The sequence below is a fragment of the Cuculus canorus genome, chromosome 1 (genome assembly GCF_017976375.1).
Source record: "Cuculus canorus isolate bCucCan1 chromosome 1, bCucCan1.pri, whole genome shotgun sequence".
Taxonomy (NCBI): Eukaryota; Metazoa; Chordata; class Aves; order Cuculiformes; family Cuculidae; genus Cuculus; species Cuculus canorus.
This window is the reverse complement of record NC_071401.1, coordinates 86,154,359-86,182,312: the sequence shown is the minus strand read 5'-3', so window position 1 is coordinate 86,182,312 and position 27,954 is coordinate 86,154,359. Positions and strand designations below refer to the sequence as shown.

The 27,954-nt window shown below is 36.2% G+C and overlaps 1 protein-coding gene across 12 annotated transcripts in view; it reads left to right on the top strand.

Annotated features, from left to right (window-relative positions):
• DMD (dystrophin) overlaps nucleotides 1-27,954 on the top strand; it is a 1,193,355-nt gene that overhangs the window by 1,073,951 nt on the left and 91,450 nt on the right. For all 12 annotated transcript variants that reach the window (XM_054050408.1, XM_054050369.1, XM_054050393.1 and 9 more), the window contains one exon: nucleotides 2,424-2,484. In XM_054050408.1, coding sequence (XP_053906383.1) covers nucleotides 2,424-2,484 — 61 coding nt within the window. The remainder of the gene's footprint in view (nucleotides 1-2,423; nucleotides 2,485-27,954) is intronic.

Here is a 27,954-nt window from a genome sequence, read left to right as displayed (position 1 = left end):
GTGTGAGTCATGACTCAGACTTTAATAGCAGTGCAGAATGCTGTTTTTACATGGGGTCTAACACTAATTCAAATTCTGTGTTTCTTGCTCTCTTTGAGAATTACCTGTTTTCATGGCTCATACCTTTGAAATTTATTCTCACTTCTATTTTTTTAAAGAATGCAAAACTGTAAGTAATAGGAAAGCAATACACTCGGCTTAGCTACAGATAGTTAATTGAGAGTTGAAGACAACAGCAGAACCTACAGAAATGCTGCACGGAGAACTCCTTGGCCACCAGCAATCTAAGACAGGATTATCACATTTATATTTCTTCCAAATATACACATTCATTTCCTGAGTTTCTCAGCATTCTCTAAAAGGTATTGAAACCTGCTGCCCCTCTCCTCAGCCTGCACAATGTTCCCAGTTGCTTTTGCTTCTATTCTTCAGGCCATCTAGAATGCCTTCATCTTCTTCCGCTGCTGCTACCTGATTCATGTCCCCTCTGTGGGATCCCTAGCCTCCTTCTAGCCCTCCTTTACTACTTATGTGCATGTGACTCTACCGAAATAGCAGGGCAGTCCTATGCAGCTGTTTTTATAAGCACTTCTCATCTTTTTCCTCCAGCTCTTGTTGTCCACAGTCCAGCACACAGGCAAGAGAGGGACAGTATATTTCAATCTGCAGACAGACTTCTGTGAATCTGGTTAACAATTCTGGTACAAAATATACGAAACATGTACATTGGTCATTTTTATTTGTATGGATCATGATTTGTTGACTTTGTTAAATTACTTCCAGCTTAAGGGAAGCATCTATTTTGAATGAGGGCAGAAAAGCAAATACTTAGACTCAAATGATCAAGCAGCTAATTACTGTTTGAGTCTTGGTAACAATTATTTTCGTTCTTGAACAGCAGGGGTCACTAAGAAGAAGGGTTACACTGGGTGAAGCAGGCAAGCTTTTTTTTTTTTTCCAACCACTTTTTGTGTAAGAAAAACACTATATTAAAAAGGAAAATTGTTTGTACTACTGGTTTTGACAGATAACAAACTTAATTAAAAACACAGCTTTCTGATTATGGCATAAACTATAAGATACATCTGCCTCTAGTAATACCTCTAATAAAAAAGAATATATGATTATTTTACCTACAATGAGCTTTATATAAAGCTTGGTTAGAAAATATTTTAATTTTATTGTAAGTTGACGTTGGCATTTAACACTCTGATAGTCCAGGTTAAGTAATGTCATTTCCTCTTTATTTTGCGTGACCACACTGTCATGTTCTCCATTATTTCACTACTGGATGTCAATTGGCCAGCAGGACTAGGGAAGTGATTCTCTCCCTGTACTCTGTTCTGACGAGGCCATACCTTGCGTATTGTGTTCAGTTTTGAGTCCCTCACTACAAGAAAGACATAGAGGTCCTGGAGTGTGTCCAGAGAAGAGCAGCAAAACTGGTGAGGGGGCTAGAAAACAAGTCTTACGCGGAGCAGCTGAGGGAGCTGGGGTTGTTTAGCCTTGAAAAGAGGAGGCTGAGGGGAGACCTTATTGCTCTCTACAACTATCTAAAAGGAAATTGTAGAGAGGTGGATGTAGGTCTCTTCTCCCAAGTGATAGGTGATAGGAAGGAGGGAATGCCGTGAAGGGTAGTCAGGGGAAGTTTAGATTGGACATTAGGAAAAATTTCATTATGGAAATGCTTATCAAGCACTGGCAGAGGTGGTTGATTCACCATCCCTGGAGGTGTTTAAAAGGCGGGTAGATGAGGTGCTTGGGGACATGATTTAGTAGTAGATAAGTATGGTAGAAGTTTATGAACTATAAGGCCTTTTCCAACCTAATGATTCTGTAATTAGTAACAAAATTCATAATGTGGAGAAATAAAAATAAAATTGTTATCCATTTAGAACAAGTTAACAAGAGAATAAAAATATACTCAGATGGTGTCTCAGTGTAATTTCATTCAACGTAAAATGTAAATAAGCATGTAATTCTGTTCCTAGAAGGATTGAAAACACTGATCACACAAGGAAAGAAATTGAAGAAAACCCAGTCAAACACACTAGTTGGCAGAACGCTATAAAAGAACGTGCCAGAAGACAGGTTACTTACTCTGCTTCATAGCTGTTCTTTAAGCTTAGTAGTTGAGGAGGGTTTGGGGTTTTTTTTTGTATTTGTCTTTGCAGCTGAATGAGTTCCATTTCTCTCAAATTAGAACAGAAATTTCAGAACAGCAGGTTAATCCTTCCTGCCTTCATGGGCAACTGAGCAAACAGACCTGTATCAGCATGGCAGTGTAAAATTGTAATTCTAGAGATTAACGTTGTCTTTCCTGTTTGCTTTGAACTTGACCTCTGTGTTTCTTTTCTAGGTATGTTTGTATGTATGAATGTAAAGAGCCGTTATTTATTTATTTGTTTGTTTGTTGTTCACAGCTTCTGTCCAAGGCCCCTGGGAGAGGGCAATCTCGCCAAACAAAGTACCGTATTATATCAAGTGAGTATAAATAGTAATTCATTCTAGCTATTTACATTTGTAATTTATGAGGATAGTATATAATTTTCTTAGATTATTGTGAACTGGTCCTGTGATACCTAAATGAGAAGAACAGAAGGGAGTGAAGTGTGCAGTACATTTCACAGAAGTACGTTAGTTATTTAAAAACACAGTAGGTTGTCCTGATTTGTAAGTTGTTTGGGTTTATGCTACTGTAAATCATTACCTAAGAACAGCTTTGGGATATCTGTATTATATTTGAATTTGTGTCAATGTGTACGGAAGAGTATGTATGTCAAAACAGCGTTTTGAACTGCAGTTATGAATATGATACACTGTTATGTTTGGGGTTTTAACCTAGCAATGCACATACTTTATATTATTAATTCCTTGAGAGAGAATGCTTGGTAAAGATGTTGCTGAGGAATGACAAGAGACAAACTAGTCCCTGTTGACTATTGTTTTAGATTTTAATTCCCAAATGAAGCTGGTTTGCTTAAGAGATGTGTATGCATAACAAATGACTGGTAGATTTTAAAAAATCAGCAATTTGGAACAACCTGTTTCTAGTGCCTTAAACAGAGCCACCACAGAGCAAATAAGAAATAAGTTTTAATAAATTTTTCTTTCTCTGCATCACTTCTGAAGAAATAGGTGATGCAATATGTGCAATAAAGACTGTAGTTCAAGTAACTGAAACACGAGTGTTGTTTAATACAGGTATACACATAGTTCCTCCTTATATTTCCAGTACACTTTGCAAACTTGACAAGTGTCACTGAAGTCATATGGTTGCAGATGGCTCTTGCATTGACAGTTTGCTTGCAACTTTCACAACATGAACTGCTGCAGAAGTTTCTGAACAAGTATTTGAGTTACATGTGAAAAAAATTGTGTGTAGTGCAATACAGACATACAGTTATACCCCGCTAAGTTAGCTTACTGTTGCATTAAATTTTTCTGATGCTTGCATTTGGCTATGAGTAATGGTACTATTATGAAGATCGTCCATTTCTCTTTTCTGTGGTATGGTTGGAAGAGATGCCCTGGCAATTCTTAATGTAGGCATGAGATGCATTTCATGCTGTTCTTGCCACCATTTTCTGTGCTGCTTACATCCAGCAGCCATGGGTAGGTGTTGACTCTTTGTGCTAAAATGCTCAGTGGTGCTCTTGCTTATTCCTTACTCGTTTTTAGTGTCAACTTTCCATTTTGTGATCTGTTCTAGGCCATTTACAAATTAAAAGATTACAGTTGTTTTATATTGTTCACTTTAGGAAATGTCTTAATAGCCTTGAAGAGTTATAGCAGTGCTAGTTTAATGAAGTTTAAATTCAGCCACATCTTTTGTAGAAAATCTTGCTTTCCTTGAGATGAAAAGCAAACCAATCAAGTTTTTAACGAGACTTAGTAAGCTATTTATTCCCTTCTCAAATTGTCCTCAGTCATTTCATGTTTACACTCCACTAAATTGTTTGTCTTAACACATTTTGTCTTTATTCTTTGACCTCTTATTTTTTTATCATTTGTTAATGTTCTAAAAGAGCTTCCATGAAGGCCGAACAGCTATAGATGTCATTTTCTTATTTTTTACATTTTCTTTCTGTCATCAATATACAGTATTGGTGCTTGCCCCCTTTGTTAAGTAAATTTGCTATGCATTTTATTGTTTTTCATTTTAACTGATTTATCTCATAATTTTCACGTTTGCAATGACATAACATTTGATAAATCCATAAACCAAGAGATACTCAGTGCTAAGTCTTCAGCAGCAATGTTTGCTTACTGGTAGTTATCTTCAAGCATTGTGATTTACCTGGTTAAAATTTCATTTTTATACAGTTGAATAATCTGTAGCAACAAGTTGCCTCTAAAGCTATCACTTCAATAATTTGTTCTTGAGATTATTCATGACAGTATTTTTTTTCCCCGCAATGTATTGGTGTAGGCGTCATTGCCATGGAATTCTTGGCAGTGTGCAACCTGTTTCAACTACTCCCAGTCTCTAACATTTTGTATTTTCTTGGCCTATTGTCAGCCTCATGAAAATTGCAGTGTAATGGCCTCTTACCAGCTGCTGTGTTCTGGTGGATTTCCTTCCACATTTTTATATGCTTCCCTCCTTATGGAGATGACAAGCTAGGCCAACGGTTCGGCTCACCTCTTCTTCTCTGGTGAACTGAGAAATCAATTTTTTGTGTTCTAGGACAGCAGAAGTATCTTGGCTTCCCAAGCAGCAAGTGGACATTGCTGCCTGGCTACTGAACAACTTCCCAGTGCACAAAGTGCTACTGAGGAAAAAAACCTCTCCCTTTGGCTCTGAATTAAAACATGTAAAATTGCTTGAAAACACATTTTATCCAATCATTTTCTTTTTGATCCTTTCTCTTCTTCAGTTTATTCCTTATGTCTAGTACAGGATTTAAAGGTTTTATTAGATTTTAAAAGAAGAATATAAAAAATTAGTTTTCATTTTAATCAGTGCTGTTCTTTGAAGACCTTGATCCTACTCTTACTGGAGTGCAACCCAGAAAATGAGAAAGCAGAAGTAGGCACAGACATGTCTGTGCTCTTTCATAATGTTTTAGGTGTTCATTAAAACTTCTAAATTTAAGTTTTTAGGAGACAAAACAAGCAATTACTGTACATCAGAAATCTGAAAAGGAAATGGGAAAAAAAAAAAGCAGCACAGCATAAAGACTATTGAATAGTATCAAAAGACAAAAAAAGACTCAAATTCTAGAAAAGACAGGTAATGGAGGTAGGGAGGCTGCAGGTTTTAACATTGTAATTCAAGTTAGATCACATCTGTGCAGAGCTCACCTCATGATGAAAAGGTTCTCACGTGTGCATGCATATACATGCACATTATCTTCCAATCAAACAGATAGAGGAGCTGCTCCAAAGAAGTGATAGCAAAATCAAATGTCTACTTTAGATTTAGCAACAGCAGAAGAAGCATTTGGTCATTCTACACAACTCAGTTCCTCTTCAGTATCTATCCTCATAGGACATGAGGGGACATTAAGCTGCTATACACTGAATAATGTTTGCATCTCTCTTGTTGTGAGGCTTATCCCATGCTCAGAAAATGTGTACGTTACACAGCAGTAGGAGATCACTGTTGCCTTGGAGTAAGGAGAAAGACCTGGACTAAAGTTTGCAACACACTTTCTCTTTAAAAAAAGATGTATTGTTCCTGTCGTCATGACGTGTTGAAATTCAGTAGTTGTGACTTCTATATATGTACTAATATTTGACATTATTCTCCCTCTGTATAACTGACTTACTGGTTAATAGTGTCTGTCTTCTTACCCTCTTGCTGTGCCCATTCTTTTGAAGGATTTAAAATGCTTCTGCAAAAATACAGTAGTCTTTCATCTCAGTACTTCCCACAAAGGAAGCCTTCCAAGTTATTTCCCAGCCAAGCTTATTTTCTTATGCAGATTATAGCAGTTCACTGAACTTTGATCTGCTGAGGACAAAGCTAGATTCTCAGGAGTGTAGAGTTGACTCCTTGAGAGGATCTATATGAGCCTATCCATATAAATTAGCTATGCAGTGAGCTAACTCCAAGGACTACACATCTCTACTTTCGTACTTTCTTCCACAGTGTAGTTTCCTATGTGAACGTTTGATTTGCATTAAATGTATCAGCTTGTGACACACATTTTTGTTAGTTTTAGATTCTGCAGTCTTTCCACACTTCACAATGGAGAACTAGTGGGCCACTTTCTTTAAACATTCTTTCTTTCTATAAACATATTCTTCTTCAATCTCCCTTTTAACTGTTGTTTAAGCATGCAGAATTTCAACGCAGAAAAAAAGCTAAGAGCCCTCAGTTCTCATTGTAAGAAACAAACAGATTAAAATCATGATTCTTTTACTGTTGTTCAACTTAGAAACAGGATAAATGAATCTATCTGAATTAAATTCTACTAAGATTAAATGATGCAAAGAGTTGCTGTTCTGGTAGAATTAATGGGGTTAATTGTTTCTTCTGCAAAATATAGATAAGTACAAGATGCAATATCAAGTAGGATATATCTGTCACACAGAACAGACACAGATATGGAGAACCATAAATAAATAATGTATAATTATGTGTATGTAGCGAGTGATACTGTGAGCAAGCTATAAAAACAATGTGTATGTCTGATAGCTAACCTATCTACCAAGTACTGAGAAGGTATTGTTTTTTGGTTCTTAAAAGCACAGCTATTATAATGTTTTCCTTCAGTTCTGAACTCTCCATAGAAAAACTGAAACTATTGTGAAGGGAAGATAAACTTTAATAGTTTTCGGTCTGCCTTTACATATGTAAATTAACATGCTGTGTAGCATAAAAGCCCTAAATTAAATATCTGATAATTCTTAGAGATTTGCCCAAGTGCAGGGTTTTTCATCATTTGTTGGGCTGTAGAGACTTGCTTCCAAAACTTGTCACAAAAATTTAAATTTAGAACTTAAATAAATGAGAAATCTTGAGCCTTTAGAAGGAAAGCAGAGGTTATAAACAGATGTGTTCTCACTGACTGAGCAAGAGCACTCTGGGAAGATACTGTGGGTCTGCTCTTTGTTACCATCTGTCAGCCAGGAGTTACTACCGTCACATGTGAAGTAACTGAAGGAGATTTAATTTGTTTTGAAATTAATTATAAGTACTCAGCAGCAATTTTATCATATCCTAGCTGGTGCAGAGACTAGGGGCAGCGCTGTAGCCCCTCGTAAGGGTCAGTAAAGGATGGAAAACGTGCTTTCACACCATAACTGTGTAATACAGTGCCTACCGTGGAGAGCAGAGAGTAGCTTTCCTGGGCACTTACACAACACTTACAAAACTTAGTCCTCTTTTTATGATAGTGCTCACATTTTAGCGGATAGTAAATTTATTAAGCTTTGTTACTAAATTGGTACTAAATTCATTCAGTACCAATTTTTATGAAGAGTGTATAGTGTTAAGCATGACAGAGAGATTAAATAGTGCATGGACAATTTTCTTGCAGGTTAAATCTTAAAATGTGTTATGCAAGTTATGTTGTTTACTTAGTTTGGTAATGAGCTGGGTAAGAGAATTTTAGATGGAATCAGGCTTTCCTGTTTTCCTAATTAAAAGGAATGTATCAACATTTTAAATCCATTAAATCCAGCTACTCATTGTTTTCCAGGTCTGGAGCTAGGAGAGTAGTTATTTAACTATTTTTATAGGCAGTAATGTGACTAGTAAACTTTTGCTACTGTACAAAGAGTTCATATCTTCACAGAGTAATAGTGTATTATTACATAACCTTTAAGTATTTTACTTTATTGTAGCTGAAATTGTTATATTTATTGTAAGCTGAATACGATTTTTACTTGTATTTTACTCTTTACTTCATTTCCATTCACTCCATTTTACGTCAGTTGTTAAATGTAGCTTGACTATGTTACACATTGTCAAGAATAAAAAATTAACGTAGCCAGTATAATTTTTTACAAAGTTGAATGACATGTATATAATGTGGTCCTATTTTACAGAGTATGCGCTACATCTTCCATAAAAAAGTAGATGTTACAGCTGCTTCTGATAGCTAAAATTTATTGCCATATACTTCAAGCCTATGTTTTAAACATCACGTACTTAATGAGCAGGGTTCAAAAATAGGAATTATGTTTGATTTCCACTGGTATGCTTTGAACTTGAAAAGATTAGACATATTAAGGCAAAAAAAAATAGAAAGATTTGCCTGTCAGACTTCTCTTTGTGAAGATCAATTACATACTTAATTTAGATGACAAAGAGAAGACAGCTTCTGACAACTGTCCAATGAAATCTTCAAGGAAATAGGGAACAATATCTCAGATTTTTTGCATATTCTTGTTGCACCAAGAAGCCTCATAATTCCTTTGTTTGTTCTGAAGACTGACAGCTCTTCCAAAACAGCACTTGCTACATCCATTGTCTGCATTGCCCTTGGTTCAGTGTCTTTTCTGATGCAGCTCGCTCCACAAATAAGCAGACCAACTATTACGCCATTTCACAGGGGAAAAAGGTAATCCATATAGTAAGAGTCAGCATTAAATTGATCCCTTTTCACCTACTGTGCCTTTTTTGTCTTCTTCATGCTTTTATCAGCCTAATATGAGGTAGGTCTATAATTAATATTTATGCATTTTATGATGTGTTTCTATACCAATGAAAAAAGTAGTGGAAATGGACACGTACAATTTATATCACTGGCTTTATTTGCTATGGATACACAGATTTTGGTAGGCTGTGTAATGCTCTAGTATTGATATCTAGGGCCATGCAACAATCAAGAAAAGATGGAGAGTGCAATAATCTGACAAAACAGCTGGGCTGCTCCTGTTCCTCTAAGCAGCCTGTCTGTCAGGGCAAGGTCAGATTTTTTCCCAGATTTAGTTTTTTTAGAAGATAAACTCTGAAGCTGCTGAATCTCTTGCATTTGTGCTTTCTCTGACCTTCTAAGAGGCCAGTTCTCCTACAGACTGCCATAAGTTCCTGTTTTTCAGCATAGCTTTAGCACATTTCTTGTCTTGAGTGATTCATCTAGTCTTTACTGACTGAATCACAACTATGGATTATTTGACCCATTTTTCTCCTGATTGAATCCCTTCCCATTTCTTTTTTCTTTCTTCTTGTCCCATTATAGCTGCTCCATTCTGTGTTGCACATCTGTTCTGTGATATCCTTATCTTTAGACCTTCAATCACGAGAACTAATTTCTGTATACATTATGCTTAGGGTAGATTATAAGGGAAATATAAAATTAATTAACTGACAACTGTATAAATGACAGTAAGATTGCATTTAGATTTAAGTAAAGATCTAACCAATACATTAGGAATGATCAAATCATCCATATTCATGTTGCTTACTTCTTGCTTTCTGATTTAGAAGTTGACGTTTATAAGATAAATTACAATTTCAAATATGATGTACAGGGTTGGCAGTCTCTTGCACCTTATATGTTTGCTTTGAATTTCAAGTAGTCATCAGATAAATTTTTATATTAGGAAAGCTATGGCTACATACTTTAAGAAAAACAAACCATGAAAAAAAAATGCACGACAACATTCCTGAATGAATGGCTTTTCTTACATGTAATTTGGATTTTTCCATGGCAGTTGAGCTCAGAAAATCAGATAATGGTAAAACACAACAGAGTCATTATCAAGTTGCACTCTCTTTATAACCAGCCTAGCACAGACAGCAAATGTTGTCTACAGCCTGCTGAGTAGAGCAGTGAATAGAAGTCAAACTTTGCTACCTATCGCCTACTCACTCTGTGTGTCTAGGTCCTCTTTTCCAGCAAGACCAAAATCTGTTTGCGTAAATGCTGTATGTACGTGTCAGGCTAGAGGTTTAAGGGGGGACACAAACTCACTTAATATAGCAAAAAATTGCTAAGAATGCAGGTTGCTGTAAATACATGTGATGTTGTTGGTATGAGTTTCATTCTTTACTTCTATACTTCACACTTTATGATGTGAATTCGCACACTATTATGTTAATGAAATTGTATGGTAAGTTAACCTGTGGGGATTAAAATTCACATTTAAATTTTTGTGCAATAGATGAAGTTTGTAAATTAAAAAAAAAAGTATATAAACCAATAATAATTCAGTCTTGTTCAGGTATTTTGTATTTATCTAGATATCTGCTAGAAAACTTTCTATTATTTTAACATTTAAGTAGAAAAAAAGGCTTTAGATATCTAGCTAGTAAATAGCCCAGATTGCCTTTTGAATTTCAATATGTACCTGTGACCTGTTTTTCCTTTTCAGTACGCTTTTTTTTTTTCTGCACTGCTGCAGAGCCAACGTAGGAGAAGAGGGGCAAAGATACATTTTTCTGTGCTTCATTTTTAACAAAGCTAACTCTTTTTTTTTCCCCTTAAAAACTCTGCTATTGCAGGAAATATTGTAAAACATAATGCTGAAGAGTTACGACAATCTCGCAGGAAGCTTACTAAGAAAAATTGCTATACAGAGAGGCTACAGGCATGGAGTTAAGCTTTAAAGGGCTAGCTAGGAAACTACTGTGTTTGACTTGGGAACAGATAACTTCATACAAACATCTTAACTGTATCATCAACATGAAACACTATGTTAAGATTGTAATCACAGCCCAAAGCATTTCTAGTTGGGGCATGGGTGTAATACTTTGTTCGTAATTAGGAGAGACCTTTGTAGCAGGAAATATCCCACAAACATCTCAAAGAGAAAGAAGTTAAAAGATATAGGGTTCCAGTATTTTAGCTGTTTTTACCTGAAAATATGTAATAAACAAATATGAGAACGACAAAAAGGTATTAAATTTAAATTTAAAATATCCTGAAATACTAAAATAAGTTTTGTTTCCAAGCAGTATTTTCCAAATCACTATCCGCCATCCAAGAGGTTCCATAAGCAAACTGATAAGTATTTTAACATTGTAGAGAATGTGACAAAAATCTAACAGATTATGCTGCATCCTGAAACACAGGAAAGCTGCAATGTCAATAGAAAATCAGAAGCTGTATATATCCTCCCAGATCAGTGATTTTTATCTACTATGTCGTCTTCAATTTAACTCTGCTTAATTTTTTTTTTTAGATTTAGGACTTCTTCAGTGGCAAGCTTGTTGTATGACCTCACCTACACATTTTTTCAAAAACACAGAAAAAGTTAAAGCAAATGCAAATACTACCAGGTGCTGGCAACAGCAGCAATGGTAAACAGATTATGGCCGTAGAGAAGACTATAAATATCACTAAGGAAATCTGTGTATAAGTTAGTTTCAGATACAACCAGAAATAGTATCAATAGGAACTAAACTCATAGGCGAATCTTCCCTCAACTACACCTTCACTGGAAGGTTTAAAAATGCAACTTTAATAGAAATCTTGATGTTAATATAATCTATTATATCCACACACACATTCTGTTACTCCTGGAACTACTTCTGCTGAAGTGGTTAAGGAATGATTTGAAAAGTGTTTAAAGCAAAACACTTTTTTTTATAACCATGTTAAAAACATGTTTTTTAACCATGTTTGCTCTGAGAATCCCTAGAACCTATAAATCGTGCATTGACTTTGATAAATGTGATTGAACAGATAAATTTAAAAGTTTTGAAGTCAATGAGCCTGCATTTATGATATGTTTTCTTACATCTTGATTACAGTTTTGGATGTCATTAGTTTCCATTTCATTAAGTTTTGTGTTTAAAAGCATCCTCTACTTCCAGTTTATCACCAGCTCCAGTCCTGCTGCAGTTGCCAGTTTTATTGAGCAAATTTTATTAGCATATGAGAAGTTACAATGTGAAATATTTTTCTGTATATTTATCAGCTTTTAGCTATAGCAGTGATGTTCAAATATTTTTATTGCAGTGTTTTGGTGAATCTTGACTATAAAAATGTAGTCACTGAATATTAAAAATTTACTTTCATGACATAATATTGATATTCACTGTGTCTGTTTTAAGACAATGGTAGTTCGAGTTCATTAAAAAAATCATTCTAAAATTAAGCAGTTTAAAACACAAAACTAAAATCTGTATCTGGACTATCATTCAGAGATATACACCAACCCAAACCTATATTGTTTTGGATATTGTTTTTAAATAGAGATTGCATTTATTATTTAAAAATTACTGGATGTTTTGTGAAAAGAAACCCCATCATTTTCATAATTGCCTTTGATGTGAAACACAAAAGAAAAGCTAGTTCCAAGTGACAGCCATATTCAGTACCTTCAGAGACAAATTAAAAGCATGTTAGACAGCTCTGAATTTTGTTGTTTCTAGATGTTATCTTTATCTTGAAGTATTCCTAAACTAAACTAACATCAGCCAACCCACGTTAATGATCCTCAAGTTCCATGTGTTTGGGTTTTGTTTTGGTTTTTTTGTGTTTTTTTTTTTATGAAAACTGTCTAGCAAGTAGCCCAAATAACAGAAGGAATATTCAAACAATGGCAGACTGTATGGAAACCATTTTTGTCAAGCTGATGCTGAACTAATGTGCAACAGTAGCAACTCAAAGCAAAGCTTGTCACAGAAAGGGAAACAGTTTAAAAGCACTGTTTGTTTGAAGGAAAAAAATCTTATTTGAAACAAATTTCCTTTGTGGTCATAGCATGCTTCTTTATCAGTTATAGATAATTTACTTCAAGCCGAGAAATTGTAAGACTGACCCTTAAACATTAAATAGCTGCATCTTAGTAAACAAGTCAATTTACTTAAGTTTTTCAGTCCCTTAGACATCAGGAACATATCAAAATGACTTGTTTAAGACTTCATTTCCAGTGATGTATTTTCTTTGAAGCTTATCTCCTACTTCTTTCCTTACAGGGAATTCCTTTCCTTAAGGACTGTCCTTCATAAAACAAAACAACTCTTTCCACTGGCACTGTTCAATAGCCAAAACATTGCCCTCCTTTTTTTCCTGGAATTTGTGTGTGTTTCCAGTCCCTGTTTTTTTCCTGCCCAGTCTTTTCTAGCTTCTGTACCCTTTTCTCACTAAAACAGTTCTTAATCAGGTCACTAACAATTTCCTGTCGTCCAACTCCAAGAATCTTTTCAATGTTCACATTCTTCTAGGTCATTCCACCACTTTCAGCAAGCCATCTTCCCACTGTCCTTTCTTGTCTTCTCTTGGCTTGTTGTCAGGTTTCGCCTTGTAATAATTCACAATTCACTTTTTCTACATCTTACCCTTGCCTTTGCAGAGACAGTCCTCCCACTGGCAACACGCTGTCTCCAGCCCATCACCTTCTTTACCCTACTTTCTCGTTTGTAACCTTCAATCCTTGGGCATATCTTTATAGCAACCACAGCAACTCCCCTTTCAGTTTTATTTTATTTAGTTGGGCTTATGACTTGTGAATGCAACTTGTTAATTACAGATTTCTTTATTGTTTTCTTCATAGCACTCCCTGTTAGACAGTTATTAAGTGCCAAGCTCAAAAAGACAAAAATAGGTATTTCTTCAAACCTTGATGTTTCTGTGATGATACTTCCAGCCTTATACACTTTTTGCTGCCTCTGTTAGCTACACTTTGTCTGCTACATGCGCTTAAAGCATGTATGCATTTAGTGTCACTTATCCTTAAAATATTTTATCTCCTCCTGCACCAAACAAGCATATTTTTTTCTTTCTGATTTGTGCTTAAAATTGTCATAATCTTCTGAGAGAATTCTACTTAGCACTCAGTCACTCTGATTAGCAGCAATCTAATTTAGCCTCAGACATTTCTTGTTCATTAAAAGATGCCATGTTTACTGTATTACAGATACTCATAGAATTATTATAATGGCTCAGAAGAGCACTTTGTTGCATGAATGAGAAAATATGTGAGAACTTAGAAACTGTTTGTATCACTGTTGGTCTGTGCACATCTTTTTTGCTTTGTCACTTACTACTGTATCAGTTTTACTGTACCTCTGCCCAAGAGACAGATGCTTTTCACATTCTACCTGTTCATGTGGATTAATAGAGAATTTTAAAGAACAACAAATATACTTTCTTATTCAGTGTCCAACCTGTCTTCAAAAAGACTGATGTGATCTAGATCCCACAGAATTCCTTATGCCAGCAGGTTCCATTAACTTAAACTCTCTTGAATTCTTTGTCCATCAGTGCTAGCAGGGGCTGACGTTGCCAGAAATATTATTTTCTTGTATGGTGAGCCTGGAGATTGACCCATAAGAAGCTATTTGTCTTGGTAATGACGTTTAGTAGCAATTTTTTTTTGGAGGTGATTGTCTCAAATCCTTTTCTGTATTTCAGATTAATTCCATAACTTCTAAATCTTTGTAGCCTCGCAATTTGAGAAGCTACCTGAGTTCACAGTTGTTAACACACACCAGCTCTATATTTGTTAAATACTGTTTGCTTGTGTCTCCCTCCAAATTTTAACCAGTTGCTAAAGTTTATCCTACTGAGTGGAAGAGGATCTCTCTGCCTCTCCTTGTTCTGAGATAATATACTGTTGGGCAAGGCACTGCATAACTATGAATCAGTCTTGACCTCGCTGACTCTCAAGAGTAACAGGCTCATGGCCATCCATCACACTAGGTACAGCTGCGTTCAGCAGTAGCAGATAAGCATACTAGTATTCTCTGCAAAAATTATGATCAGTTGTGGACATTTACATTTTCAACATAAATCCCTGCTCTGAACACCCCTTTGATATGAGTAGTGAGTGCTCACAGAATCTTTGATGGGAACGCTACTCAGTGGTCATCTGGTGACTCCTATATACCAAGCAGCAAGAGAGAAATATGTTCTGAGAAAATGCATCACTAGCAAGAAAACCTTACACTTAAGTCAGACTGGGTAGACACAACCATTCTTAGTCAAACCTAACTTTTGCCTGTATTTTTCTTTTCAACAATACAATGAAATTCCAGCCATCTCGAGGCAAGAGCTATGTACAAGTAAAATATTTTGCACAACAGCCAACAAGGGCAAAATTGTCCAGGCCATTTTAAACCAGCGTTAAAACATACCAATAAACTGAGGGCGAGTTTCATACTAATGCTGCTAGGAGAAAGTTTGACTACTCATTAAACCATAGTCTACCATGAATGCAAATTTAGAAAAATATTCTTGCAGCTATTCCTCCTCACGCCAGTTGAACTTCCACTGGTCGCACACTGAAATAGTGCTGTAGCATAAAGAAGAATTAAGTTCTTTGCCAGCTCAGCTCTTGACAAGAGAAGGTATGTTTCCTTTCTGTTAATACAGCATGCAGTACAATGGATCTCAACTCTAAATTAGGTTCTCTAAGCAGTACTACAATGGAGATATTTAATAATAACAATTAGTCTGAATAATGTACTCTCAGCAGCTGTCTGTGATGCTTTTCATTGCAGTATGCTTTCCTCGTTGCAGTCAGTACTACTGAAACATTTTTAACAACATAGCACCTACTTCATGTGCTCAGACTTTTTCCCAGAATTAGAAATGGTAGTTGAAACTTTTTCCCCTTCTTATGTGAAATGCTCATGATTTTCAAGGGCCTGATGCATTACAAAAGAGATTACCACTGCTGTCTCTGTTGTTTTTTTCTAAACATCATATAATTGGCTGAGATATTGGAAATTAACAAGTCACAGCAATAACCTACCAACCCAATTCATAATCATATCCTAGCACCCACTCAGTTTCTTGTCCTCAATTTGTATTTTTAAATTCTTAAAAATCACAAACTCTGTTTTCCAAATCCTAACTGGTTTACCGAGCAGGTATTTCTCTGATTTTTTTTTTTTTTTTTTCCCAGCAGTGTTGGCATTTGCATTTCCTCATTACTGGAATCAGTGTTCATTTAGCACAGCTCAATCACAGTTCTAAGCTCTGCAAGTACCTTTTTGTATCCTGTCAGCCTTGGAAACTTCTTTATTCCACCTTAATATTAAGAGGAAAGCCTGCTTTCAACTCCAAGTCAAGCTATGGTTGTATTATTCTAAAGCTTTCTTTGAAAGAAAAAAAAAATTAGAACACAGTCCTCATCAGTGGTAATTAATTTTGACAGTGTGGGCTTTGTAGCAATTCACAAACCTGTACTTTGTGCATCAGCATTCCTTATTATTCTAATTAAAGTGGAACATTGTGCCCTCGCCAGTCATTAATGGGTTTTCATTTTGTAAATGACATTTGCAAAAGTTAAAACAGGCAGTTCATATGAAGTCCACAGGCAAGAGCGTTAAAATTAGCATCACCATAGCAACAGTCTTCCATCATTAGTATTCAGGGCAACAGCAAATGTTTTGTTGTGCTTTTGTTTCCAAAAAAAGATTTTTCTTTACTTGTCATTCATAAATAGAAAATACTCAAGCCCGTATATTTCAGGTAAAATTATTATATTCTTTTGGATGTCACCATTTTAGAATTCCCCATTTTTTTTGAGGTATTTATTCTTCAGGACAGAGGCTGAATTTCACGATCTCTGTAGCTGCGTACATCTAACCTCCTGAGCGACATTTATTCATGGCCAGCCTGCTGCTCAACAGTACGATCTTATATGAAGTCTGTCACTTCTACTCAAGAATCTGTACCAAGTAATAGATTCTGCTGAGAATCTGTAAAAGATGCGTGCGTGGTGAAATGTGGTCAGTCCCCCCGTTAAGTGGAGTGTGCATCTGCTCAGTGCTGGTTTTGGTGATGCTATTTATGTATTCTTCTTTTTTATTTCCCCTCTTAGGAATTGAAATGTAAGTGCATGCATCATCTCTAGTGAAACTATTTTCAAATATCATCTTTCTTGCACAGTCTAGAATTGGGGAGAGAAGAAAAAGGACCTACCCCTAAGGGAAACCAAGGTAGATTATGACTATTATGATTAGAATTTCTTCACCGTGAGAGTGGTGAGGCACTGGCACAGGTTGCCCAGGGAAGCTGTGGATGCCCCATCCCTGGAGGTGTTCAAGGTCAGGTTGGATGGGGGGTTGGGCAGCCTGATTTAGTGGGATGTCACTGCCCGTGGCAGGGGGGTTGTAACTAGGTGATCATTAAGGTCCCTTCCAACCCTAACTATTCTATGATTCCATGACCATACTCCAATCACAAAATCATAGAATAGCAGGTTGGAAGGGTCCTCAAGGATCATCCAGTCCAACCTTCCTTGGCAAAAGCATGGTCTAGACAAGATAGGCCAGCACCCTGTTCGGCTGAATCTTAAAATTGTCTAATGTTGGGGAATACACCATTTCCCTGGGGAGATTATTCCAGTGGCTGACTGTTCTCTTTGTGAAAAATTTTTCTCTTGTGTCTCTTTGGAATTTCCACAGGAGTAACTTGTACTCATCACCCCTTGTCTTTTCCAGGAGATTCCTTGTAAAAAAGTAGTCTCGATCTTCTTTGTAGCCACTGTTTAAATACTGGAACACGGTGAGGTTTCCCCTAAGCCTTCTTTTCTCAAGGCTGAACAAACTCAGCTCCCTCGGCCTTTCCTCACACGGCAGGCTTCCCAGCCCTTTGGTCATCTTAGTGGGCCTTCTGTGAATAGTCTACAGCCTGTCCACATCTTTTTTTGTATAGCGGGGACAAATACTGACTGCAGTACTCCCAAGTATGGTCTGACAAGTGTTGAGTAGAGCAGGATAATGACTTCTCTGTCACTGCTGATGATGTCTTTGTTGTTGCAACCAAGCATCCTGCTTTCTTTCTTCACCACAGCAACACGCTGTTCACTCATATTGAGCTTATTGTCCACCAGGACCCCTTGGTCTCTTTCCACAGAGCTGCTCCCCAGACCAATAGATCCCAGCCTTTTTTGCACTCCTGGATAATACTTTTTCCAGGTGCAAGGCCTTACACTTACCCTTCTTGAACCTCACGAGGTTTTGCAAGCCCACTCTTCCAGCCTACCCAGGTCTTCCTGCAGGGTGGCTTTCCCTTCCAAAAGGCTAAATTCACCACTCAGCTGGATATCATCATAAAACTTCATCAGGATGCATCTAATCTCATCATCCAGATCACTTATGAAGATATTTAACAATGTTGGGACCAATATTGATCCCTGGAGCATCCCCTCTTGTGATAGGTTGCCAGTTTGAAAAGGCACCATTTACCACCACTCTCTGGGTGCAACTTGTCAGCCCAGTTCCCCAGACTCCCTGCAAAGACCACTTATCTAGACTGTAATGCAATCTAGACAGTTTCTCTAGGAGAAGGCTGTGGGAAGCCATATCAAAATCCTTGGAGAAATCAAGGTAGACAATATGCTTTAGTGGAAGAGATGATGTTGGATACTTTTTTTCTGAAAGTTTGACGAGGATGCAACCATCTGGGAGCATGTTGCAGCAATACTTTGCAGTTCAAGAAAGAGTTTATCCCCACATCTTCTGAATGCACCCTGAGGTATCCTGTTTGCATATGTCTGGTTAAAGTGAAAGCATGCAATCAATACAGGAGAAGCAATAGCTGTCCTCTAGAAACAAATATTTTGTGTGCAGATAGAGAGGGGTTAAGAAAAGAAAGCAAGGGGAAAAGTGTTAAGGAAAGTAGATGATGAGTGGGGTGAAGTCACTAGAAAGACTACTCTTTTAATTTTATGTATCCTGGCTTGACAGTAATGAGCATAGATCAGAAGTAACTAAATGTTCTCTAGCATTATGTCTCTGGGTTTTAATTTGGCACAGGAAGGTTTCTTCTTTCCTCTTCATTTTCTAAAATACTCCATTTTGCAGATTTTTGCAGAGAAGAGTCTTTAATGAGTAAATACATTTCAGTGCCTTGCAAAAGCTGTGGTATAATCCATTCCATGAAAGATATTCCTGTATTTTAATATATAGGGAACATTTTCATACAGTGATTACCTTGCTAGTACCTGCCCTTGTAGAACAGATTAATATTTCAAATAGTAAGATCTACAGAATTGGAAAACCTTTAAAATCATGAACACATATATACCTGAAGAAACTCTCTCTCAGTTTAACTAAAAACTTTCCATGTTGGCACTTGTCACTTGGAACACTACAGGGATTGCTGTAACTCTGAGGTTCTGAAACATCAACGTATGTGTTCATTTGTTCTACCACTTATTTTCTTTCTTTTTACAGAAAAACCTTTTTGCTAGGTCATGATAATTTTTCCCCTGTGCAGATTCACTCTACATATTTCTGGTTTTGCTGCTTGTCAAATGCTTTCTGGGAGATTCAGCATGCTAAAGCAATTAATTTTCTCTCTTTTAGTCTTCCACTCCCTGCTGCAGTGAAGATGCTTTCTGAACTGTAATATTTTGCAGAATTTTGCCATTTGATCTTCTTAGATAAATTTAGTGAAGTGGAGCATCATAAAAGCTGAATAATTTTCACTGAATTCAGAATTCAGTCATTTAACTGGAAGTTTTCATGCCTAGCATTCTGTCTAAGCAAGCTGCTTTGTAACTCTTAAGTTCAATACTAGCTTCTTGCAATGTTGAATCTTATAATCATCAATTGACCTACATTTTTTAAAAAATCAACTTTGAAGATAATTTTAGATTATTAGCTCTTTACAAGCATTGAACTACAACACCATTAGAAAGATTTACCTAAATTGCAAGGGGTTTATAGCCTTGTTGATTGTAATAATGACAGGCAGAGATGCCATTTCTGGGAAGGATCAGTGACAGATTACTATTTTCAGTTCCAGACTCCATTCATTCAGGCACAGACCCTTGAGCAGTGTTGTGGCAAGTGAGAAGAAACTGCCAGTTTCTTATTTATCCAACATGGCTAAATACTGTGTTTCCCAAAATATATGTATGTAGACTTTCTACTTATATGTGTCCTTGAAAAAGCTACTGAAACTGCTCGTTAAAGATGGTTCTGTATTTGGTCTAGAAATACAGGAGACACACTTCTGTGAGTAGGGATTTCAGATATATAATACTACTAGCAGGTTTCCCATCTAAAGAGTGAACTCTGGAAGCAGAAGGAAGCAAACTAAATATCCTCAATTTTCTGTTTCTTGTTTGAAATCATATCCAGCTTCAGCCTATAGAAACCCTGGAGACAGGAAATAAGTGGTTTGCAGCTATTTTCCTACGTGTAACAGACACGTATTTTTGCAGCTGGAAATATCAATTATAACAGGAATAAGAAATGAAAAACAAGAGTTAGAACTACTAAGCTTAAACCACATTCTAATTTCTCCATATATAAACTCAGAGTGGAAGTAATTTGAAATAAAGGCATCTTGAAATTTTATTTCCATGTTTAGAAGAAAATTTCTTCCAGATTTCTGCTAGTAAGAACATTTTAGCCAGGAGGACACAGGTATTGAAAAGCATATTTTTTCTTTATAATTCAGTTTCATTTAAGCATCACCTGAAAACTGGAGCTTAAAAACCTGATTCCAAAATGTCTCTTATTGATTGATGAGCTCACCACCATTTCCAAAAACTGGCCTGAACTTTTGCTCTGAGCTATTTTGACACAAACCATCACTAGAAACATAAACAAAACCCACCAAGAGATATCTTTTGGGCCATAGGTGCACTCACCTTATTTGGTTTTTTAATTACTGCCTGTTAATGAAAGTGCTTATTCTTTTAATACTGCTGTGACATTACCAAACAACTTAAAGCACTTAGCAGACTATTCAATTGCAGATGGTGTTCTATATCTTCACACTTGACCAGTGTTTTCTGCCGGACAGTACTCATTCATCTGCTTTTCCACTATTTCCACTATTCCACTATTTGTGCTATGGCACAAAACCAATTAAAACCTTACTAATAGGGTCATTGCATGTTAGTACTTGCTTTCCTATGCTATTATTTCTTCTCCTTTTTCCAGTTTGAGGGATGAATAAGCATTTATTTGCACTCTAACAATCTTGAAATGAACAGAAGAACCTACAGAGAACTCTGAGTTATGGTGGGGGCAGTTTAGGATCCCATTAGACTTACTGTCAGAAGTTTGGAAACCATATTTTAGTTCTGCACTGAATGCAGCTTGCATGAATTGAAAGAGATACTCATTTATTTCAGTGAAGTAACTTCTTATTTTGAAGAGTGTAAAAGGGATCAGAATGTGGCTTTCAGCATTTCCTCTCACATATCATGTTTTTTCACATCAGTGCCCGAAGGATTGTGAAATAAACATTTCCTGCTGGCAAAACGCAAATCTGTATTTGTATAGTTTTCTCTTGAGTAAACAAGCACAAACCCCTCAGCACTATTTTGCTCTGGGGCATTTGTTCACTATTCTAGAAATAAGGAGTGGGAAAGAGTCTGTCAGCGTGAATCCTTTATCAAAGTCGCCTGTGTGGGTATGCCCACATCACGTGGTCTTGCAATAGTCCTCTTAAGTTTGGATTGAATCAGCCAATAGGATTCCTTGCTCCTGTGTTGGTCCCTTTGTTGGTTTTAGTCAATGGCATATATTTATATCATCAAGAGTTCTCCTGAACAACTCTCCTTCAGTATACATGAGTTTGAAAGTATTTATCAACAGTTTTCCTCAGTTTTGTAAACCCAAATCAAGTTTCCACTGACTGTAAAGAGATCTTTTTGACTCTTTCTCGCTTTTCCTATTTCTTCCCTTTATGCATGTTTATCTCCTACTAATTTTCATTTAAAGTCCTGAGAGACCAATGTATTTAGTGTCTCCATACTGAAGTTCTGCTCGTCTATTTTGCCAGTTCTATATCAACTTCCAAGGACACTGACAAAGATCATCACTGCCTTCATTGCCTTGTCTTGCCGCATCTTGCAGATTTTCAGCTGTCCTCAATTCTCTCTTTATTAGATCCTCCCAAAATTGTTAGACATTTGCACCAACACATGTCCCATAAGTCACAGCTTTCCTCTTCTTTGTGGAGAAGTTAGATAGACAAACAACCGCAAAAATTCTAGAAAACTGCCTCCTGCCTTGTTCTCTAGATTTTCAGTTTTCCATGATAATTTTCTTGCTATAACCTTTCCTCTCTGAGCTCAGCCCACTGCAAGACTCACCACGCTCCAAACCTTCAGCTCAAATATATTCTAACTTATAGGGGGGTTTTGCCACTATCTCAGAGAAGTATGTGATGTCTCTCAAGTAAAAGCATTTACCTGCAATTTCTTTTTCTTTTTTGTTTCATAAACCTTCCTGAGTTATACGGAATTTCCTTTTTGTATTTACTAAGAAAGGAACATATGTGATGGTGAATAATGAGAAAATTTCTTTCACAAAAGAATAATAATTTGGGGTTTTTTTAATGTAAGCTGTTCATAAGTGTAATGCGTACCGACAACCTTTAACACAGCTTCCCTTTGCAAGTGAGACCAAACAGGTGGAAACCCCCAATCAGTGCCTTGTTATCACTGAAAAGCTTTGATCTACCTAATATATAATATATAAGATTCTGCATTTTAATAATCTCGCTGCTTTCATATCACTATTTTGCAAATTCTTACTATTTCTAAAAAATCATCCTGATTTAGTTGATCTTCTCTTTAATTAGATTATTTTTGATCATTTATTTATTTCATCATACCTATCAGTAGACAGATGATATGCCAGCTGGAAGTTACTATACTGTATGCCCACTACTTCCCTATCCATCTTTGTCCAATTCGTATGCCTGCAAAAGATACAGCAATTCTTAATTATATAATTTTATTTACACCACGTAAGAGACTGACCAAATGATCCCTTTGGGTTAGGATACTGGCTGATGGCAAATTCTGTCAGGGTTAAAGTCTCCTTTTTTTCTACATGTACTCCTCTCTCTACAGCTACATTATGCCCTTATGCTCCAATAAAGTCTGAAAAATTATTTTATCAATGAAATAAAACAGTAGAGTTCCTTAAAAATGGCGATCTCCATTCTGGTCTTACACATACACACCAATCTAAGGTCAGTGCTGTAATGTCTTTAGTAATTTAGTACTCATGTTACTATTTAAGTTCCCTGGACTTAGTTGTGGTCAGTTTGATTGTATCAAGGAAGATCAGATTAAACTATATCTATAAAAAAGGTGTTATTGAAACCAATAATATTTACACAATAATTGAATATATAAGAACAGTAGCATAAAATAGTTCTGCATTGCTTATCTGTAGGTATTTTTTTCAGACAACATGCTTTATCTTGAATTCACTGAAATCTAGTGCTAAATTTCTCATCAAATTACATAATGCCCAACTTAGCACTTTATTAAGTGTTGAGTTAGAAAGAGGAAAACTAAATTAAATTATTATGTAAAGAGTACTTTGAATTATCATCTTAATTGCAAATTGCACAGAAGACAAAGTAGAGAAAAATATGGTTTCAGCATAATGACCTAAATCAAGAAAATAAGACCTGTCTTTTTCAGCGGTAGAGTTGGTGGCTGGAACTGATTTATATAAACTGTGCCCATCTAGGAACAAGTAAACCCATGAAATTAAAAATCCATCAAATTATTTTAAGTGAGAGAATGGAAGAGTCTGCCAATGTGAGAACAACCTGTACACACTAAGGAATGCAGCCAAAATTTTGTCTGGGAGTAAAATTCCATTCAGTATGTAGTACACAATGCACAAAAAGGGTTAGAGGATTGTCATTGCACACTATGTTTTTGCAGTTTACGAACTTGGCAAGATCCTGTAGTGTATGTGAATACTGAGGAGTCCAAGAGAACTGATCAGTATTCCGAGTCCTACCTTTTACCAGTTTTTAGAAATTGCTACCTAAACCATTCCTTTGGACATAATGAAACTTTTAGAAAGAAATGCCATGAGAGGCCAGCTGCTCTGCTGGTATGCATTGGAGGTGCTTCTTGAATTAGTTAACCATCAAAAGTTGTGCCATCTTACAAAGTTTTAGAATGAAAATAGTAGTTGTTTTTCCTTAGAAAATTTGACTGCTGCAAATTTTGGAAATTGCATATAAACCATTCAACACACTTTAAAAGAAATTATTATATGGCTGCTCTTCAATCCTGATGAGTTGGTTTTGTTAAATCAGTTGCTTTCTGGATAGAAAATCCACAAATTAAAAATAATTACTTTGATTACCAGCTGATTTCTTTGGTAGGTGTATCAAGAAAGCTTGAGGATCTAGCACAGAAAAGCAATTGTGTCTCTGTTCTACTGCATGACATTTAAATCATGGGGGTCTGAGCTCCTTTAGAATTCTTCTGGTTCCCTCAATGTTGAGATATGTTTTCACCATTTAATGAATAGATTTATTCTGCAGGGATGGGCCCAACTAGTTTCAAAAAGATATTGCAGTTGTTGCAGCAACTGGGCTGCAACCACTCCCACCTTAAGTCAGAGAATTTAAAATTTTTTAAAAAATAAGACAGCGAGGTTAATTTTATATACATATATGTGAATAAAATCAAGCCTTAAGACCACAGGAGCACTAAGTGGGTAGTAGAGGAGTACCATGGCCAGTCTGCTGTAGAACAGTCCAGTTGTCAGCAAGAAGAGTCACTGTACAAAATTTGTCCCAAGAAGTGACTATTAATAGCAGGGCAGACAAGCATAGCAGTGTAGGTGTAAGATGCCATGCCACTAGATAGTTCAAATAACCAAAATATTGTCACATTTGGAGAGTTGAGCACTCTTGGCTATTTCATTGACTAAAAATGTAATTAAATGGCAGCATTGTCATGATCCCACTGGCCTTGTTTTCTCCAAATTACTAGCAAGTTTCATATACAACGTTGACATGGAAATAGCTATCAAAACCAGTCACTTCTTCCTTTCTGACTCAACAGAGTGCACTATTATCACCAAATTACCATTTTCATTGCGTATAATCCATTTTAAAATTTTAAAATATATGATAGCCTCAGTAAAGTACAATGTTTATTATGAAAATTATCTGACAAGTAATAAAAATATGATATAAAGGAAAAAAATTTGCTTGGGGAATGGAAGACTTTTAATTATTATACCTTACTCACAGAAAGGAAATATGTTTCTTCCCTTTGAATCCTCAATTGTAATTCTTAGAATAAAGACAAATCAATACTCAGTATGGCTAGCTGCTAAAAATAAAACTCTCCAAAGGTTTTAGTTCAGTATTAAACACACTGATTTGATAAAACCAGTGGATTAGATGGGGTCTAATCCTTCACTCCCTGCTTGGGCTTTATTTGGCAAAATTCTTAGTCTGTCAGCTTCTGCAAATCTTTGCAAAATTATTTTTATCCTTGGAAAATTATTTGCTCCATTAATTACCCTAAAACCAGAACAAATTGAGGGATATTTTATTGAGGATAATAAAAATTTGGGAAATAATGACTGCAGATTTTAAAGAATGAGAAATAAGAGCAACTTCAACAACAAAACTATGCAAAAATAACAAGAGCTGAATTTCCAAATATTGGTAAAAAGTATAGTGTCCCTAAGCAAATAAGTCTCATTACAAAAATACGGAAGTATTTAGACGCCACATATCTTAACCCAGATTTAGTTGAAAAGTAAAGCTGAAAGTCCTTTTTTATTTTCCCTTGCCGGATGCGTATTATTGTAAAGACATTAATTGAAATGGTGCTAATTGTCTGCAAAATGGCATTTGGCTCTAAAGCTGGCAACTAGAAGCCAGAGCTTTTGATACTAATTGAATATTAATTGTTTATCTCTAGAGAAGAATGATAATTTAGACCACCATATTTTCTTAATATGACAGACTGATCTTGGTGTTTTGTGATCAAGGATGAGTGCTGAAACAGTTCTAAGGTTTCCTGAGTCAGGAAGTGTGAATTTAGATGATCCTTCCTTCTAACATTAGAGACACTCAGGAAATTGTCTTCTACACAGTAGGTAACATACTATCTGTATCTATTACATTTATGACAGCATAAAATTCCAACTTATGGACGTTATTAAATTAAAAAATAGTTTGGATTCTGTACATACTCTGCATTTGTAGTGTACGATGTGGATACAGAGAAATCTTGGTTGAACTGAATAGTTTCTTTCTTGAGAGGAATGTGACAAGAACTGTATGATATTTCTTATGACTGATAACAAGGAATTAGGTATTTTGAATTTCTAAAATAATCTGGCATTTTGTGTCATGTATTAAGGGAGACAATAAAGATGGGTAACTCTGCTTAGTCCAAGCAATAAGAATTTTGTCTTTAAGTCTGGACTTTTAGAAAAGCAGATGTAAATGTAGCGGAATTGTAGGTTGACATTTCTGATAGGGAGATAGATATAGCAGAAGGGGTCTAAAAACACTTATGTGGACTGTAACCAAAGCTTAAATCTTTAATATTTTAGGTCTGTGTGGATTGTTCAGGATTTAGATTGCACTTTTGAAACTGGACTCTTAAAGATGAAGAAACTAGTTCCAAATACAAATTTGGAAATAGTTTGATTAGTTCATTGTGGGAGGATGTTCAGTATAGAAAGAAAAAAATCATGTTGGCTGATTTTGAGCACCACACAATCACCATTGTTGTTAATTTAATAATGGACTATGGTAAAATTGTGAATGTCATCTGTGTACCTTTGGCCATAACTGTCAAGGCTCTTTGACTTGTGTAGACAGGACATCTCTGATTTTCATTGCACGTTTTTCATGGCAAATTCAGTTATGTTGTTAGAAAGGGAACCTTCATTTTTCGGGTTTATTCTTTCACTAAGAGATTCCATTTTCTGTCTAATAACAGAGATCAGAGAATTGAACAAAGGTATGCCGGTACAATTGCAAGCTATTTGAAGCCTGATGAGATATACTGTGAAAGATTTGGCTCAGTTCAACCATATGAAATACTGACAGTATACATGGACATTGAGGTCTATTAAATGCATTGCCATTATTAGACTTACTTAAACATAAACTGTGAAATAAAATTTAGCAATACCTTTTTTTTTTTTTATCAGCTAGCATCCGCAGGATTCTTTCATGAATTAACTGCCAGCTCCTGTGCCAGAGACAGAGCAGCTACACAAAGATGCCAAAATGCAAAAGCTGGGAGGACTAGTTTGTTAGGAAGAACCATATTATAGTTAAGTAAATGAAAGGAGCAGTAGCTGTCTGGAATTGCGCGAAGCGTGAGCCAAAGAGTAAATGCTTGAACTTGCCGCAGTAGACTTGAATGAAATAATATTCTCACACTTAGCTGAGAAATATTTATCTTACCTCAGAATTCCTCTGTATCTCTCTTTACTGAAGCATTTAAGTGCTAACATACATTTAGATTCAATTAGGATAAAATAATGTCCGTGCCCTAGGACATAGCTCCATGGTAGCTGATACGGATTAATCCATCCCTGGAAGCACTAGTTAATGTAGGCATCTGTATTTCTATATAAAAACTAAGTTTCAGTCTTTGGCATGGACAAGATGAAACCATTGCCCCTTGTCATTAAAGGACACTGCCAGAGCTATATGAACAATTGCCTCATTTTGTAGTGAAGTTAAAGTACATTTTTTCATGGAATATTATTTTGAAATGAGATAAAAAGTTTTGATTCCAGAAATGTCAGATGAGAAACTTCCTTCCTTTCCAGATTTTTTTTTTTTTTTCCTGCTGTTACCAAGCCTAACATCCATCTGGGAACTGTTGCACAATCCTAAACCTGAAGCTGCATTTCTATGCAAATAAACCATGAGAAATATCACCTGGATCAGATGAAGGAATTAGCCTGGATGGAATTACTGGTGAGGCTAGTTAGGTGTAGCTGCTCCCTCCTCCCATTAACTTCTCTAGGTTGGTTTCTTCCCCAAGTGCAGTGTTGCACTTTCCTTTGATTTCTAGATCTCCTCATAAGACCTATAGGAAGAGAGAGGAAAGCAATCATGCTATGTAGGAAGACTAAGCTTTGCTGGTGTTACACCAGGGTATTGGGGAGAAGCTAAAGACTTGCTGGTTTGGAACCTAAATCAACACAAGTTTAATTTACAAGGAAGGGAGAAAAAAACGTTTCTCCTGTCAGGCCTCTGTGTGGCCCAACCTGTGGAAAAGGTTAGAAGTAGACCTCAAACTTAGCATTTTTGCTAACGTCAACAACCTTGATGTGTCTGGGAAGATAATGGTAAAGCCTAGTGTGTACATAAAAAT